General features: G+C 35.2%; 1 protein-coding gene across 1 annotated transcript in view; it reads right to left on the bottom strand.

Moving 5' to 3' along the window:
• Positions 1 to 598: 598 nt before the first annotated feature.
• LOC136847962 (uncharacterized) overlaps positions 599 to 17,938 on the bottom strand; it is a 30,484-nt gene continuing 13,144 nt past the window's right edge. Inside the window, exons 8-9 of the mRNA XM_067119982.1 lie at positions 8,442 to 8,582; positions 599 to 865 (exon numbers count right to left, since the gene is read on the bottom strand). Coding sequence (XP_066976083.1) covers positions 8,480 to 8,582 — 103 coding nt within the window. The 3' untranslated portion in view covers positions 599 to 865; positions 8,442 to 8,479. The remainder of the gene's footprint in view (positions 866 to 8,441; positions 8,583 to 17,938) is intronic.

Genomic DNA, 17,938 nt, shown 5'->3' with positions numbered 1-17,938 from the left:
TTAGAATTTTATGAAACAGTCATTGACATTCTCGTCGCCATACCTAATATATCCTATGATCTACTCAAAAGTTTAATGTCTGAAAACCACTCAGCAAAATTTGAAGAAGTCAATATTCAGTCTCTAATTTGTGGTACCTGGGGAATCTTGCTGATATCATGAGATTGTTTAAACGACTACAGTCTCCATTTATTTTCTTACAAATATTTGGCAGCTTATTAACCACCATCTTTGCTCCAGACACCTCATTCGTTCGATATCATACAAATTCTTATTTATTTATGAATCATTCTTTACATCTTTTTAAATAAATACAGTCATTTAAATTTCACTTAATATTCTGGTATAATATGAAACTGAAATCTCCCTCTTTTCACCTGTCTGGTAATTTCTCTCTCTCTCTCTCTCTCTCTCTCTCTCTCTCTCTCTCTCTCTCTCTCTCTCTCTCTCTCTCTCTCCTTACCTGTCTAGTAATTTTTCTCTCTCTCCTTTACCTGTCTAGTAATTTACTCTCTCTCTCTCTCTCTCTCTCTCTCTCTCTCTCTCTCTCTCTCTCTCTCTCTCTCTCTCTCTCTCTCTCTCTTGTAATTTATCCATCTTTCTTTTTCTCTTTTACCTGTCTGGTAATCCATCTTTCTCATTCTTTACTTCTCTCCCTCTCTCTCTCTCTCTCTCTCTCTCTCTCTCGTCAGGGAGGCAAGCTTACCTCTAAGATAACTGGAAACTTTTTCCTCGAAGGTATATGTTTAAATAGGGCATCTGATGCGTGAATAATGGCGTATAGACTCGCCGTGTCCTCAAGTATGCATGGTGTCACGATTATCATAACACCACGACGCGACGTCCGCAATAGAGCAAACAGAGTCTGAAAGAGAGGGCAGAAAAGAATACGTCAGTTATCGTTGTGGGAAATGGCCTACTTAGCTGAAAATGGAAGACTGGGCAGAGAGCAACTCTATCGCAAGATTAAAATGGCATCAACAGACACACAGACATCAGAGACCCACTTTCGATATTTTGCCATGATGAACAACCAAAGATTTATCATGCAATTTCTTGAACAATATATTATGGAATTTATAATACGGACTTCATAGCAAGAGCGTTAACAACCTAGGTCATATTAGTATGTTGTGAATTTTAAAGATCATGAAACACTATACAAATAACCAAGAACCAAGGCTAAATAAATGTTAGCAATCACCATAAAAAGACAGCAATTCAAAAAATATATCTTTTGTCTAATATGAATTTTGGGAAAAAGAGTGGCTAGTGTACAATCTAGAAAGCTCCAGTAATTAACTTGTAAAGCCTTTTTTCTCATTGCTGTTGTTTACTAATACCTGAATTATTAGTCCTTAGACATCTGTCCATTGATCACTGAACGCATGCACTATCTATTCAGTTTCTTTTTGTGTACTTTTGTGTTTATAACATTCTTCTCCCACCTCTTAAAGCATGTCTATAACATCCTCAGGGATTCAGCCTAACCCTTTTATGCCAGCCAAAAATGGAAAGGTCCCCATAGATATTTGATTTTGTTTACTGATTTTGTTTACGATGTTAATAACAGGCACCCATAACTGTTAATTTAACTGTGGCAAGGTAAAAGATGTGGGTGGATGCCATCACAAAATTTCAGTTTTAAGGCCATCTTAAAGGCAACTAGAAGACCGCGTGGTAATTTTATAGCTTTGTCTGTTAGGATGACACCGGCACTTTTCGACTGAATCTTTCAGTTAGGAACTTTACTTTTCATTAACTAGTAGCCTACATCTTTTTTTATTGATATTTGATAACGGTTTAAATGACACTGAACATGAGTTTTAAAGAGTTTGAGACGATTTAAGGCAAAAATTGCCCTTTTTCATAGCACTCCCATTGATTTTAGTATTTCCACATTCTGACAGCCTTGCATCATGAAACGTGATGCTGATGCTGCGAGGAAGCTTGTCAAACAGCTCGAAAGGTATGATGTGTTAAGAGTGCACAATGCTGAAGGAGATGAAGGCGAGTATAGGGGTGTCACACTTCTCTCACTGGCAACAAAATACACTGCACAAGATGTGGCCAGTGACAGTGATCTCCTTACAGTAGAAGGTCAAAAATATCCAAGTTCTTGGTAGGTGGAGGGACTGGGAGTATAATTATCCTCAGGAATAACTTTAGATATAGTAGGATGCCACTAAATGCAACTGTTCTTGAGATGCAGTGCATTCATATCCAAAATAAGCAAATATGCAGTGGAAAAAGCCGTAGGGATCATGGCTTTGCTCAGTGACATTCCACTAAATAATACGCTGATATTTTATGGTATAAAAATACATAACTTAGAATCTCAGAGAGCAAGTCAAATTTTCCGCAGCGCCACAGCATCTTAGTCCCAGAATTATCGAAACTATGCACCCAAGTCCGTCAAGTTTACCATTAATCCTCAGATAAAACAAGTAAAAAATGCGTCGAAAGATCTTCGGCGCATTCGAGTTTTCTGTACAGCTGCTGCAGCGTATAATCAAGGCCACCGAAAATAGGTTTATCTTTCGGTGGTCTCGGTTTAATGCTGTATGAGCCACGATTGATGAAACTTTGACCACGGCCCGGTTATGGCTAACTTTAACCTCAAATAAAATAAAAAGTATTGAGACTACAGGGCTGCAATTTGGTATGTTTGATGATTGGAGGGTGGGTGATCAACATGCCAATTTGCATCTATCTAGCTTCAGAGGGTTTTAAGATCTGAGGGCGTACAGAAAAAGTGAGGACAAGAAAAATAGTGCGGACAGAATAAAGTGCGGACGGACAGACAAAGCCGGTTGAATAGTTTTCTTTTACAGAAAACTAAAAGAATGGAACTTGTGAAGGGGTAACGGAAGGTGCTAGATTTCTCCTTGAAATATAATCATTACAAAAGGGAAGAAATATTCTCGGAATCAAAGCTCAGAAGTACTTGTTATGGAATAATGGGGATTAAGATCCCTGACTCTGAAATATAGCAACGCGGCTCCTGTCCTGTCCTGGGAAAATGTTAGTGAATGTGGGAAAATGTGAGGGTTGTGGCTGTAATCTCCGACGGAAAATCATTTTCTATAAAGGAATTAACGCTCAGTTGATAGAAAATGACAACGGCTAACGGCAAGATACAGTCTGAGTCTTCCATACTGGTATTAGATAAAAAAAAAAAAAAAATGCTAAAATAGGTAAAAAAAAAACATCAAAATTTACTTTGAGAATTAATCAGTTTATCATAATTGGTATTATTATTAATAAAAATACCAGCATTATTATCAAGGGAAGATAATTCGTTTTATGCTTGTCATCAATTAAGCATTAACAGGATAACATGCTTCTATTACATTAATTATTTTTACTTGTCACTGATGTATATGCATTATAACTTGGAAACGACTTTGGCTAGAAAGAGCCAATAGTGATAAAAATTCGAAACATTCATATAGGACTTACTTACCAGAAGCTGATTCCGGAATATTTCCGTGCTTATATAATACTAATCAATTGATTGATTATTGATTTTCAGCGATAAAAGCACACACACACCCGGATTCGAGTTTTAGGGGAACTAGGCACCCAGCACGCAAGGTCACTTAACCCCTCACCTCCCTCCCTCCTCTCACCCCTACCCCACCCTAAAACCCACGCCATCCCTACCTATGCCGCTGTCACCAAACTCCTAAGATTTATCTCAGTTTTCAGTGATAGTCACAAGACTAGTTGATAGTAAATTATCTGGCGTTACGATTCCCAAGGTCACTGATATAACTTAGGTTCCAGTGAAATCTGATATTCAATGGCTGTTACCCAGCCATTCAAACTTAGTCAGTATAATAGCAAACTATAAACTAATATGTTTGCAAGCTTTTCAAAACATCAGGTTATTTTTCAGACCTTTCTTAACCCACGTTCTTTTTATATTGTTCATTTCCGTCCTCCGTATCTGCTATTCATGATTCTTCACTTTCGCTAAGTAATTTCACCGTGACAGTCACTTAAGTGAACAACAAGGGGCCTGGCATTAAGGAAGGTCGGGAAACAATCCCTGATATATATATATATATATATATATATATATATATATATATATATATATATATATATATATATATATATATAATATATGAGTATATATATATATATATATATATATATATATATATATATATATATATATATATATATATATATATATATACACAAGGGAAACGCAGACCCACGTTCTCACAAATTTATTTGCCGACGTTTTATGACACTTGTCACATTTTCAGGAATGAAAAATAATTTGTACCACAGTTAGAATCCCGGTATTGAAAAATTAAAAGTTCACAAAAATGGCAATGCAGCGTTAAAAATAGATACATGAATAAACATGAAAAAACAAAAGTAATAGGTCAGGGAACACAGACACGGACTCATCGGGTGGAAAGAACTTTCATTTTTTTATGCTTGTTTATGCATCTATTTTCAACGCTGCACTGCCATTTTTTGATATTTTTTTTTTTTTTATTTTTTTATGCTGTGATTCTGACTGTTGTACAATTTATTTTTCAGCCTTGAAAATGTGACAAGTGTCATCAAAGGTCGGCAAAAACATTTATGAGGATGGAGGTTTTCGTTTCCCCTGTTCCTTGAAGGCGTGTATGTTCTGACTGTGGTCGCCTTTTTCGTACGAATCGTTCAGGGAACGAAGCCCTTATCAAAATTCCCCTTGGATGTAAGTCATTCCGAAGGTATATTGAATTGGGCATCAAACGATATTTATTCCTTGATATTCGTAAATAAAAAGAAAAAGTTACACGCTCATGTGACAAGAATACATACGTACAGACATATATATACATATGTATATATATATACACACACATATATATATATATATATATACACATATATATGTAATGTATGGAGAGAGAGGGAGAGAGAGATTATTTGCCTTTATCGCACAGCTCCAACAGGGTGGTGTCCCAACTCGACGCAGCCCTCACTTATTCAGAGCCTCCACGCTTATCAAACTTCATATTAGAACAGAAGCGTCTTTAATTATTATCACCATCTGACACATCGAGAGTTTTATCATGTCTCTCTCTCTCTCTCTCTCTCTCTCTCATATGTTATCTAACACATATCAGTGAATTAACTAGAAAACATTTTAGTTTGCCATTTAGCCTTGTTACATTGTTGTCAAAGTTTCTCATTACTTTTGTTGTTCTAAGGTATCGCATTCCCTTTGTCTGCTGTTTTCCTTATTATTGAATAATGTGGGGCTGTTTGTTGGTTTATATCTAGCGCGTTACATAATTGAAAAAACTGAGACGCCTTCACTGTCGCAAGATAACCAAATCTCTGCTCACTACAGATGATGCCATCTGTAGAGGCTGTTCATTACTAGATCTCTCACAAAAGTTGGTTTGAAGTATTCACAGTTTCCAAGTGAGAAATGTACATTTGTATTTAGTGTTGGTCACCAATTTTTTTTTTTTTGTGGGGGGTGGGGGGGGTTACTGTTCCTCTTCATGTGGGATAGCATCAGGCAAGGGCAGCTGAAGATTTCGAGCGTCACTCTTTCGTAAGGAGGATCACAGAGCATAACCCCTCTTACAATAACGTTTTTTAATGCCTTCATTTCCCCCAAGAGGGTTGTTTAGTATGACATCTTATGGTTGATTACGCTTATCTTTAACTAGTCCTCATTGCTAACTGTGGTCTAGGTACTAAATTTTCCTGATACCCATGGTTAACTGACAGCCCCGTTCACATAGGCAGACACGAACGAACGTTTCCAGGAATCGTTGAGTTCTCCTTTGGTCTTCCAACATCATTCTTTGATGTTCTCATTTGGTCTTCCAACATCATTCTTTGATGTCTGGTTATTTAGTTTGCACCTGCCTTTATAAAAACAAAATTCGACTATATTCAACAAACGACAACAACGAAATTACTGAGATCCCGACAATTTTAGAATGATTACCCTTGCTGTTTACTCTGACAGAAATGAAATGCGGAATTATTCACAGTCACCTACAAAAATGCACCTTTTAGTTGATTTTGCACTACACCACTTTTAGCTCAGGTTGGCCTAGATGTTGAATAAGTAACTCCAAATTTTTCACCTGGAAATTATGAAGGCAAAACATTAAGAACTTCCATATATTAACTACAGTAGTTAGAGAATAATCATAAACATGAGAACATTTGTTGCTGCTAAAATATGTCAAACAGAAAAGCTTCCTCCATTGCCACTCTAAGCAGAGAGGCAGTGGAAACAAGTCCCAAACATGTTGCTTTTAATTTCTAAATTATGTGATAACATTATTGAAATTCAGTAGAACATTCGACTTCATATATTTAGACTTTAGAAAGGGTTCAAACCCAAAATATAGTTCACCCTTAAAATCGTCGAAGAAAACTATTCTTGTCCATTTTCTGTTATCCCTTATCCAATGGTTCCGTACAAATACAAATAAGGTTGTCTGAGGTAGATCATTAAAGCAGTTAATACAAAGAATAAGAAAATCGCTTATACTTTCCAGACACCACAAAAAATCACGTAGCAATCCTGTCAATCAAGCGTTTAACGCAGTTTCATCGCCATACTAAAGATCTCGTTAAACTTAAAAATGAATATCTGACCAAAGCGAATTTTATTATGGCTGATTACGAGTCCACCCCATGCTAAAACATGATGACCCGTTCAGAATTCAAACTATCCTAGGCTTAGTTTACACTCAGAATTCAACGTCTGAATTTGTGCGAGAGCCGACCGTACGATCAAAGTCCAGGCTTTACATCTCCACTGCAATCAGTCAATCGAAGGGCCATCAGTGCGGATAAATTTACACAAAGCAAATCAGTGCTTGTTAATGAGGTTACAGAAATTTACGCTTTTGTATATTCTTCCTTCTAATGTAGTGTATTGGTGCTGTATAAAAATACATAATGATGTACTGAATTTGTAAGCCATTGCTCTAACTTGTATGATTGTTCTCCATCTGATGGTACGTGTTGATTTTAACTGTTTAATTCTCAGCAGTTCAGCAGCTTGTTTCGAACAAATGAATACAAAGTCTAAGAAACAAAAAAGAAAAAAATTAAACTTCCATGTACCATTAAGCATTGCTAAATCCAAAAGAAATTTGTACTAATTTCATCCTAGTATCACAAGTTGTAGTTTTTTACATTGTACGAAGTTATGATAATGATTTAAGTTCGTGTCAAAAACGTGTCTGAGTTATTCTTGATGCTGATAAACAGTTGAAAGGTACAGAACAAAAGTAATAACGTCAAAGCTTTCTGTGTTTCGTGTAATGGATACTGGCAAAATTTATACCTTGAAAGTCTATATACCCAGCATTAATATAATACAGGCAATACATGTGTGAATTATCAGGTAACCGATAAGGATGTATACAACAGTGTGACAATTGGAAACCTTTCAATTTACATCATGTGAGAATCCAACTTGTACCACAAAATTTTAAGTAAAAGTAAGCTTTGAAATAACGATTCTTTAGGATAGGATAGGATAGGATAGGATATTAAAAAAAAAAAAAAAAAAAAGCAGTGAGGAAAACATAATTAAGCACTGACAGCTGCAACATTATTAAGCACGACAGCTGCTACATAATGATAAGCCTTGCTGACTGGACGTGTTTACAATCTAATATACAACAGAGAGACAAAGTCACACAAGTCAAGATGGAGTTACCACTGTTCTGTGCTGATAGAAATATATTTTTTTTTACTTTTTTCAACTCAGCCCCCATCGCACTTGGGCTCTCTGTTACCTACGGCTTTTTGCTTTAAAAAATATTATTTAATTTTGATAGTTGTAGAGCCGGATGGAAGTATCAGACTTAATACTTTTAATTACATTTCAGTTATAGGGTTTTCCATATATGGTGGCCTAATCTCCCTTGATATGCCCGCTACCTGGCTTTGGCCTTTGTATTCAAGGTCAGAATATGCAGGACCAGGTCCAAAAGAGTCAAAACGTACCGAGGGGGAGGCCAAGGCCAGATGGGCACGGCTTCGAGACTTCCAATATCTCAACATGTTTATGTATGGATGTGTATGTGTATATATATATATATATATATATATATATATATATATATATATATATATATATATATATAGAGCTGTAGATATAAATATATAGGAAGATGATTCGAAGGGCACAACATTCTTTAGAAAAATGGGATTAAGGTCGTACGAAGAAGAAAAAGAAGATCTAGTTACGTACATGATTCATTGCATTGGTGCCAGGGACGTCATTTGCATTTACGTCACTTTCAAATGTTGCCAAGTAATACGGAACTAAATTTTATCAAAGATATTTGTTTTTTAGTCATAGAAAGTCAAATAGGACTTACTGGCAATGAAACATGTTCCATCAGTCATCTACAATCGTAATATAACTAGATAATTACCTTCGCCTCCTAGCATGTCACGGTCGGGGAAGTAACAGTTATAATGGTATTGTTTCTCGAGTTTCGGGACTAGAACCTTCCACACCCGCGTCAAGGATGAAGGCCCATGCACTATCAGCACGTCGTAGAGTATTCCGTCTCCTGAAAGTGAAAAGAAAACAAATCAATTGTATGTATGAGAATATTCCTATTACAGTAAAGTTCATTTATAACGTGCGGGACTGTAACGAATTCAGGCTTATAAGAATGAACGTGAAATCCCCGGTCCCAATTCAAATAAATGAACTTAAAGTTGTGGGCATGTAACGAATTCTTTATTACGAAATCAGGTATATAACGAACTATTTCGTACGTCCCGGTGACAGTTTTATTGGTAAAAAATACCTGTTGTAACGAAGTGATAACGAATTGCAGACGCCAGTCCCCTCGAATTCGCTATAAACGAACTCTTAGTATTACGATACTAAGATAACGCTTTCAGCTCACAAACTAGCGTTCAACACCCGAAACTGAACAAGGGAGGACAATGCGGGTTCCTTTCTTAAAAACCTAGCATGCCTCTTCTGACCTATGCAGTGAACTAAGTACCTAGTTGTTAGTCGATTGTTGTGAGTCGCATTTGGGTTGCGGCATGTGGGGTTGGGAGAGAGAGAGAGAGAGAGAGAGAGAGAGAGAGATAACATACCAGCGGGTCCTCGACTCGATAATCCGTACTTTACAAAGGTGAAACCTTTTATAAGGTATTCAAAAAATAATTGGTCTCTCTCTCTCTCTCTCTCTCTCTCTCTCTCTCTCTCCTTTAATATCTTACAACCGTTGTCCTTTTTGAAAAGTAACTGAAATGCGCCTTAAAACAGTTATTGGAACACTTCAGTTTTCTGTCGCGTTGATCGTCCTTGAAATAAGACCCAGTATTTCACAGTAACTTCTATAGCGTGGTTTATCTCTTGGTCAATACAATATACTCGCCACGTTTTAATGGAAGGGGAAATTACATAGGAAAGGTAACTCGATTTTCCACTCCATGCAAATTTCTTAACTTTGCTTCTTTTTCTTAAAAGGCTCGGCAGCTAAGGACCGAAATAGCTGAGTATTTCTCATCAAGCAAAATGAGCTTTTTCCTGGAATTTCCGTCAAGAGAGGTGACGCAAAGCGATGCAAGTCAAATAGCTTCCAGGAGGTTATTTTCTTTTTTATATATTATGAATGATTTCAAGGTCTTTCTTCAACTTTACATCGAGGGTTTCCTTGGCTTCATGTTCTTAGGGGAACATTATTGCATAAACAAATAATAAAGCTCAAAATATATATTCTAAAAGTGCTGATCACACACATTATATATATATATATATATATATATATATATATATATATATATATATATATATATATATATATATATATATATATATATATATATATATATATATATATATGCTGATCACACACACATATATATATATATATATATATATATATATATATATATATATATATATATATAAATATTATTATTATTATTATAAGGTGTTATAATATGTATAACCATTTTTAAGTGTTTATATGTCTGTAAAAATTTTGATGTTTTGCTTACAGATTCGTCATTTATTGTGAAGACATGATTTTAACATGACTTTTTCTTACAGATAAGTTATATATCATGTAAGCTTACAATACTATGGAATGTTTTTTCCCTTTGTTTAATATGTGGAATTGTGTCACCACATCCTGTTTATGGAGAGAGAGGGTAGAGCTTGGCTTTCATATTTGCCCAGGTGTCTTGTAACTCGCACTAAAGAAAAAGAACCCTCTTGTATTATCGTGATGAGCTGTCACCCAATCGGTGAGCTCCCTATTATATATTTATCATATTTGCTTAACGTATGGTTATTAGCTGTGTATGTGCCTGTTCTGTTCGTAATCTGAGGAAGAGAGAATGAGGAACAATAAGATAAGTGGAGTTGACGAGCTGTCAACCACCGAAATTTGGCTCTAAAAGCATTTCCCAAGAATTTGGTTTAAAATATCTTTTTCTGCTTAGCCCTGAACAGGAAATGTCCATCATGTAGATAAGAGATAAGGCACTCGGAGCTCTAGCCTATTTCCTTCTGAATTTTAGAATTCTTTGAGTATTCTGTAGAATAAGGAATTAGGTGTTCTGTGAATACCCTATGTGTATTCTTGAGTATTCTGGAAGGGCTTGTTGGAGTTAAAAGTGCAGTGCTGTTCCAAAGACAGTCAGTCTGCTAATCTCTCTCTCTCTCTCTCTCTCTCTCTCTCTCTCTCTCTCTCTCTCTCTCTCAATAATCCCATCACATATCAGGGAAATAACTGAAGGGTTACTGTTTGTAAAAGCTCTGTTAAACTCACCCCAGGAGTGTGTTAATTTTGTAGAAGGTGATCAGGAATATTGTTTTGTGCAAGTGTTGAGAAGATGCATAATGGTGTAATAATTGCGAAAGGTAATGTGGTGATTACAGAGTTTTGTATTGTTAAGAGTTAAAGTGATATTCTAGGTAAAAGAGAATTGTTATTTTGAATAAGTCTTAGTGCCTTAACAGTGTTTCTATAAGAAAGTCTTAGAAAGACGTGAGTTTAACTTTTTCTTTTTATAGGGAAAAGTTCTTGTGAAAGATTGATATAATCTTTAGGCACATTTTTGGTGATTGGTATATTTCCATTTTTGCATATTGCATTCTTATATGTCTGTGCTATCACATTATTATAATTTTATCATTACTGTGTTTTGCTGGTGATTTCTTAACATTTTGTTAGTGCCTACCTGTTATTGAGATTTTGGAGAATGTGTATGTGGATTCCAGTCAGTAATATTTTGGTGACTGTTTGTAATGGTTAGTCAGGTATATACTTGGCACTTGAGTGATAGTTAATAGTCGATTCTTACCGAACCAAATTGCTTTCTTAATAAATTAAAGTTTTTGTGAATTAAACTTGATTAAGAAATACTTAAATCTTACACTCTTGTCAATTAATGGTAAATCTTTTGAGATTGTGAACTTTACATATAACTTTTGAACTTAGAAATAAACCTGTTTGTTTAAAGTTTTTAAAACATAGCGTTTCATTTTGACCACCAGTAATTAGAGACATTAATGAATGTGTACAAGGTAAGTGATGTATCTGTTTGTTCACCTGAGACTTATCTAGGTAAAATAGAACCAGAGAGACAGTTACAGTGCTGGTTGAAGTGACACCCATGTTCCACTAGTCTGGATATAACTTAATAATTGTTGCCTCATCCATAACTTGATAAAGTTACATTAATTTTCTCCAGTTATAAGTAAGTTTTATGGGATCATTGTACCTTTAGAGTTTCAGTCGCACTCTTTGTTATGAGGTTTCAAGTATCTGGTTGATGTGAAGTAACTTTTGGTATTATTATTTGTGTAATAACCAGGTGCTTGATCACTTTGTGACAAAAGATTTGGTGGCCAGACCCGGGAAATCAAAAGATTTGTTAGCCAGACCAGGGAAATTAAATTAATTGGTGCCCATCGTCTAGGGAGAACTAAACAGAATATCACTCTGGTTTATGATTTATACTGGTGGTGTTAGGAATATATTTTTGGTAGGAGAATAACCATATAATTGTTTTGAAGTGAATTGTAAACCCTTCTTGTTGAGTAAACTAGAAAAATGGCTCGGTTTGAAGTTCAGGAATTTATGGCAGCTCCAACCATCAGAAAGTTATCTAAATCTCACCTGACTAAGGGACAGTGGACTCGCTTAGCAATAATATGTGGGGCTAATGTTACTTTAGATATGAGTGAGGCACAAGTTAAGTGTGTCGCAATCAAAGCATTAATAAGCTCTGGTAAAGTAGATGGAGAGTTAGGGAGGCATATGAATTGTTGAATGCAGCTGAGATAGAATTCTCAAATAAGGCAAGGCAAGTGAATGAGAATGGTGATGTACAGGCAGAATTTAGGAGTTTAGACTCAGAAGAATTTTGGAGTAGAATGAAGGTGTTAGAGTCAGAAGAAAACTTACTTAGACTGCAGATACAGGCTGACAGAGAAAAAAAGAAGAAAGAGATAAAGCAAGAGAAGAAAGAGAAAAAAAAAAAGAAGAAAGAGATAGAGTAAGGAGACCCTGTGTTTGAGAAGAAGAAGAAGAAGAAAGAGAAAAAGCAAAACATGAAAGGGAGTTGGAGTTAATCAGAGCTCGATCCTTACTGCCTGTAAACCCATATAACTACATCCAAGGTAACACAGACCCTGTGTTTGATGTAGCGAGAGTACAGAAGTTAATTCTAAAATTTACAGAAGAAGCTCCAGATAAATTTTTTGATCACTTTGAAAAAGTGGCTTTAGGTATGAGATGGCCAGAGGATAAATGGTCAGTTTTGTTACAAAGTGTTCTCATTGGTAAAGGAAGAAGTGCTTACTTAGCCGTACCAGGTACTCAAACACAATGTGCTACAGGTTTACCAGATGACCCCTGAATATAATAATGAAAGATTCAGATCTTTGAAGAGGGATGACAAGATGACTTTCTTGGATTATGCCTATAAAGTCAGGAGATGTTTTAAAAGATGGCTGGAGGCAGCTAAAGTTAAGTCTATGGACGAACTTGAAAAATTAGTGGTCTTAGAGCAATATCTAAGAGGAATTCCTGAACATATAAGAGCTTATTTGAGAGAGAGGTGAAGAAACTTGATAAAGCTGCTACTCTGAGCAAGGGTTATAATATAATTTCCGGCAAAAAGAATTATAATGGCAGGTACCAGAACCAACAATTTACAGGTTATAGGTCTCAGTCAAATTTTAGGAACAGTGCTATGAAAAACCCCTCTAATAATTATGTCAGTGCCAAAACAGGATATGCCCCACAGCAGTGGAATGCTAAACCTGTCCCTTCTAGTCTAATCTCAAGACAAGTGCAGAAAATTAATGTTGTTTGCCACAAGTGTGGAAGAGTAGGACATTATAGTCGAGACTGCTATAAAGTGCATCAGCAGACTAAGCCAGTTGGACAGGTGACAAGAGCTAACCAGGTGAAGCCAACTACGAGGAACAATGTGGGACAAAATGAAATCAGACAAGCAGAGTGCTTAGCAACCAGTGGAAATGCAAATTCCAGTAGTGAGTGGCTGAACAGTGAGGAGGCTTTTAAGCAATATATCTATGAAGGTATGCTGACAACCCCCTCTTTGAGTGTACAGGTACCAGTGAAGATATTACATGATACAGGAAGTAATCACAGTGTGGTAATTCGAGGTGCTCACCCACAGTTGGAGAAGAATCTCACCAGAGATTCAGTTATCTTAAAAGGTATAGGAGGAGAGGAAGTAACTCCTATATGCCACTTGCATTTGTCATGTGAATTAGTGACAGGAAATATTGATTTTGCAGTAAAGGACTCACTAGCTGTTGAAGGTGTACATGTTTTACTGGGTAATGAAGTTGGTGGTGTTCCCTTTGTTCCTTGTCCTGTAGTGACAGACAAACCATTAAGGATTAGTCCTACAACAGAATTAGAGAAGAAAAACCCTCACCTATTTCCAAGTTGTGTAACTACCAGGAGCATGAAGAGAGCTGAGCATAGAAGTGAAGAAACTGAGTATTTACCTGCACCAGAAGGATCTTTGAGCCTAGAGGAGCTGTTCCAGGAAGGTGAAGTTTCCCCTAATGTCAGTACTGAAGAGATTCTTGCAGAAGAAGAAAATCCTATTGTTGGTAGTCAAAATGTTCCTGAAGACAGTAGTGAAATTACTGAAGCAAAGTTAACAGATATTGAGAGTTCAACCCTTGAAGTTAGTCAAGTGACTCGAGAAAAATTAGTGGAATTACAGAAGAGGGTACAACGTTGCCTCATCCATAACTTGATAAAGTTACATTAATTTTCTCAAGTCATAAGTAAGTTTTATGGGATCATTGTACCTTTAGAGTTTCAGTCTCACTCTTTGTTATGAGGTTTCAAGTATCTGGTCGATGTGAGGTAACTTTTAGTATTATTATTTGTGTAATAACCAGGTGCTTGATCACTTCGTGACAATATATTTATATATATATATATATATATATATATATATATATATATATATATATATATATATGTGTGTGTGTGTAATATATATATATATATATATATATATATATATATATATATATATATATATATATATATATATATATATATATATATATATATATTCCCCGCGTCCTGGGTAATAAAGAGAACTAAGCCAGGAGCAAGGAAAAGGAAAACTCATCAGATTAAAAATCCTGACGGAAAATGTTATTACGGTCTTACTTTATAACATGATTTCTTGAATCGACAGACTGTGTGGAAATTTGTAGCCTAAGGATAAAGGTTAAACTTCTTCCGAACTTATGTCCAGAGGAGAGGGTGTTTCTGCAGCTTGTATTTCTTGTTACAGAGATAGAACATGTCAAAGGAAATGGTGCTTAGACTAAAATGAATGGAAGAAACCTCACCACTGATAGAAGTTAAAATAAATTTTCTAACATGGTGATTACCAAACAAACATTTCATTTTAGAATGAATGCCAACTTTTATTGCACATGAGCAGATTATTTTTTTAATGAAAGTGAAGACCTGTTATGTATGCTTATCATGTTTCGCAATTACTTGAAAAATAATATTAAGGAATAAATTGTTTAGAGGCGCAAGTGTGTCAAACAGAAATGTATTGTATTTCTGTTGGACAACAATATTTTATCAAATAAATACTATGGATGGATGCATGCACTTGTCATGCTGAACCACTATTACATATATATATATATATATATATATATATATATATATATATATATATATATATATATATATATATATATCCTTCATTATATATATATATATATATATATTTTTCATTCAGTCTGTCGTTTGGTCTATTGATTTAAGAAATTATGTAATGACGTAACACAGTACCATTCTTCCTGGCTTAGCTCTCTTTATTATCCAGGACACGGGGATTCGTAACTATACCCGGCTTTTATATAAAGGAAAATTCCACGACGATGTGAATCGTCTAGGAAAAATTATATTTAAAAAGTGAGCTTTCTCTAACCACTGTCAGCTGCATCAAAAAAATGATATGGAGTTCTAAAGGTATATTTTGATGCCATGGAAATCAAAAGAACATAAACATACACTACCTTTAAGTTGTGATTGCTTTAATTGTCGGAACGGCAGTTTTAAGATACAGCTATAAACAGATCGGAAAAAGCGCTTGTAGAAGGACGAAATAGTCAAACAGCCAATTAGCTAACAGTCTGTTAGAGCGTAGTCTGAGTTTTCTAGGAGTCAAACCAACATTCTCAGCATCCGGAGCTCAGGGGGAATGAATCTTGTAGTGTAGGCTCTGTGTCAGAAGCACCAGCATCACAATCTACCTCTACACTTCCTACCATTTTTGTTCTAGTTAGATGAAGTTAGAAGTGGCTAGAAAAAGCCCAGTTTTTAAATATATATTTTTTTCCAGATAATCCATAATATTGTGGAATTTCTTTTCAGAATATAGAATTGTGCGCTTTTCTACCATTTTTTTTTTTTTGGGGCTGTTGTTTTAACGATCATTCTCTGCATCCCTGTCTTAATTCTCCTTTAATCAGAATTTTTTTATAACATTTTTATCATGTTGTTTCAATGGTATTTCTTCCTCGTGTTTGATAAGAAATTCCTCGGAATGTTATAAATCAACTCCCGTCTCTTTTCGAAACCTAGTTAAAACTCTCTCTCTCTCTCTCTCTCTCTCTCTCTCTCTCTCTCTCTCTCTCTCTCTCTATATATATATATATATCTATCTATATCTCTATATATATATATATATATATATATATATATATATATATATATATATATATATATATATATATATATATATATAATTGTTAATAGGATGTTCCATGCATGCACAGAAACTCATTATGGTAACAGTTGGTTAAAAACTGATGAGTTTTGGCGCGTGCAATATGTAATGCTGTCACCTGGCTTTTTAAATGTTCGAAAAGATAGATCACTAATTCTGCTGGATTCCCGAGTCTGATTGTAACCCGCTTTCTCTCGCTCCAAGACCTTCTGCAGGTTTCTAAGAATTAAGTTTAGGATGAAATTGCTATCGCAAGCCTGTATTTCCTAAGATGGGCGTGGAAGGTTTTATGTCAACAATACTCGAATTGCTGACCGAAAACTTTGAATGCATTCAAAGTTGGTCACCAATTCGAGTCCTGACGAATGTACCTCTAACGCCAATATTTTTTTTTAAAGAAACACCTTATGTTCTATCTTTTTTTTCACAAAAGAATAGGAAAGTAGTATGAAATTCTGGAAAATCAGTCGAGTCTTCGAAAGTAGACTTGCACAATGATGACTACAAATTAGTTACAAAATTATGTTCCTTCAGTGCATCGTAGTGGGAATTCATTTTATACCATAATAATATCCACCTGTGAAAGATTTCGTAGCAGCCATTAGGAAAAAGTAAATTAGACTTCAAAGGGAATCTTCAAGTTGCTGAATTGATTAGTTCTCTTCTCTCACATAGGCTTGAGGAGTTCCCTGTTGAAATTGCTCCTGTTCACCTTCTTGTGTACTCATACGTCTTCTATCAATCAATACCAGGTCCAGACTCTCGCAATATTGAAGGGAAAAGAAAATGATCTGATGGACGTAGATACAGATGACACCAAAGAAAAAATAAATAAATAAAAAGATAAACGACCAAAATATTTGTTTGTTATGATCGAGCCATTTCGATTTGAACTTGAGACATCAGCCTCTCAGATAAACGGGTAGGAATGATGTCACCAGAGACCATCTCACCCTATATCCTTTGTAGTCTAGAAATGATGTACATCTAGATAAAGAGAGAAGAAGAGAAAAACATCTCTAAATCGCTATCTCACGCCATATATATATGCGCAATATGACGCATTTTTATAGCAACATGATAGTTTCAAAATATATGATGGATATATATATATATATATCGATTACCAAGGTTATATTTGAACATATATATATATATATATATATATATATATATATATATATATATATATATATATATATATATATATATATATATATATATATATATATATATATATATATATATATATATATATATATATATATATATATATATATATATATATATATATATATATATATATATTTCTGACTAATCAGGATCAGAACCCAGGTCTTTCAATTGAAAGACGAGACCGCATGCCAACCAAGCCACACAATTCACAAAAGAAGTTGGAACCTGAGTACCACTGTACCTAAGGCTTTACCTGGGCAGGCTAACTGCTTGCAAACCAGCGTATTTTCCCAACTTCCCGACTCAGCAGTGAAGCTGGAAAACTCAGGTTACAACTTCTTTTATGACTTGTGTGGCTTGGTTGGCGGCAGTCTTGTCTTTCAATTGAAAGACCTTTATGACTTGTGTCAGCATGGTGGCGGTCATGTTTTCAATTGAAAGACCGAACCTGATCCTCAGA

Source organism: Macrobrachium rosenbergii, chromosome 18, assembly GCF_040412425.1.
Source record: "Macrobrachium rosenbergii isolate ZJJX-2024 chromosome 18, ASM4041242v1, whole genome shotgun sequence".
Classification (NCBI taxonomy): Eukaryota; Metazoa; Arthropoda; class Malacostraca; order Decapoda; family Palaemonidae; genus Macrobrachium; species Macrobrachium rosenbergii.
This window is presented reverse-complemented; position numbering and strand designations above follow the sequence as displayed.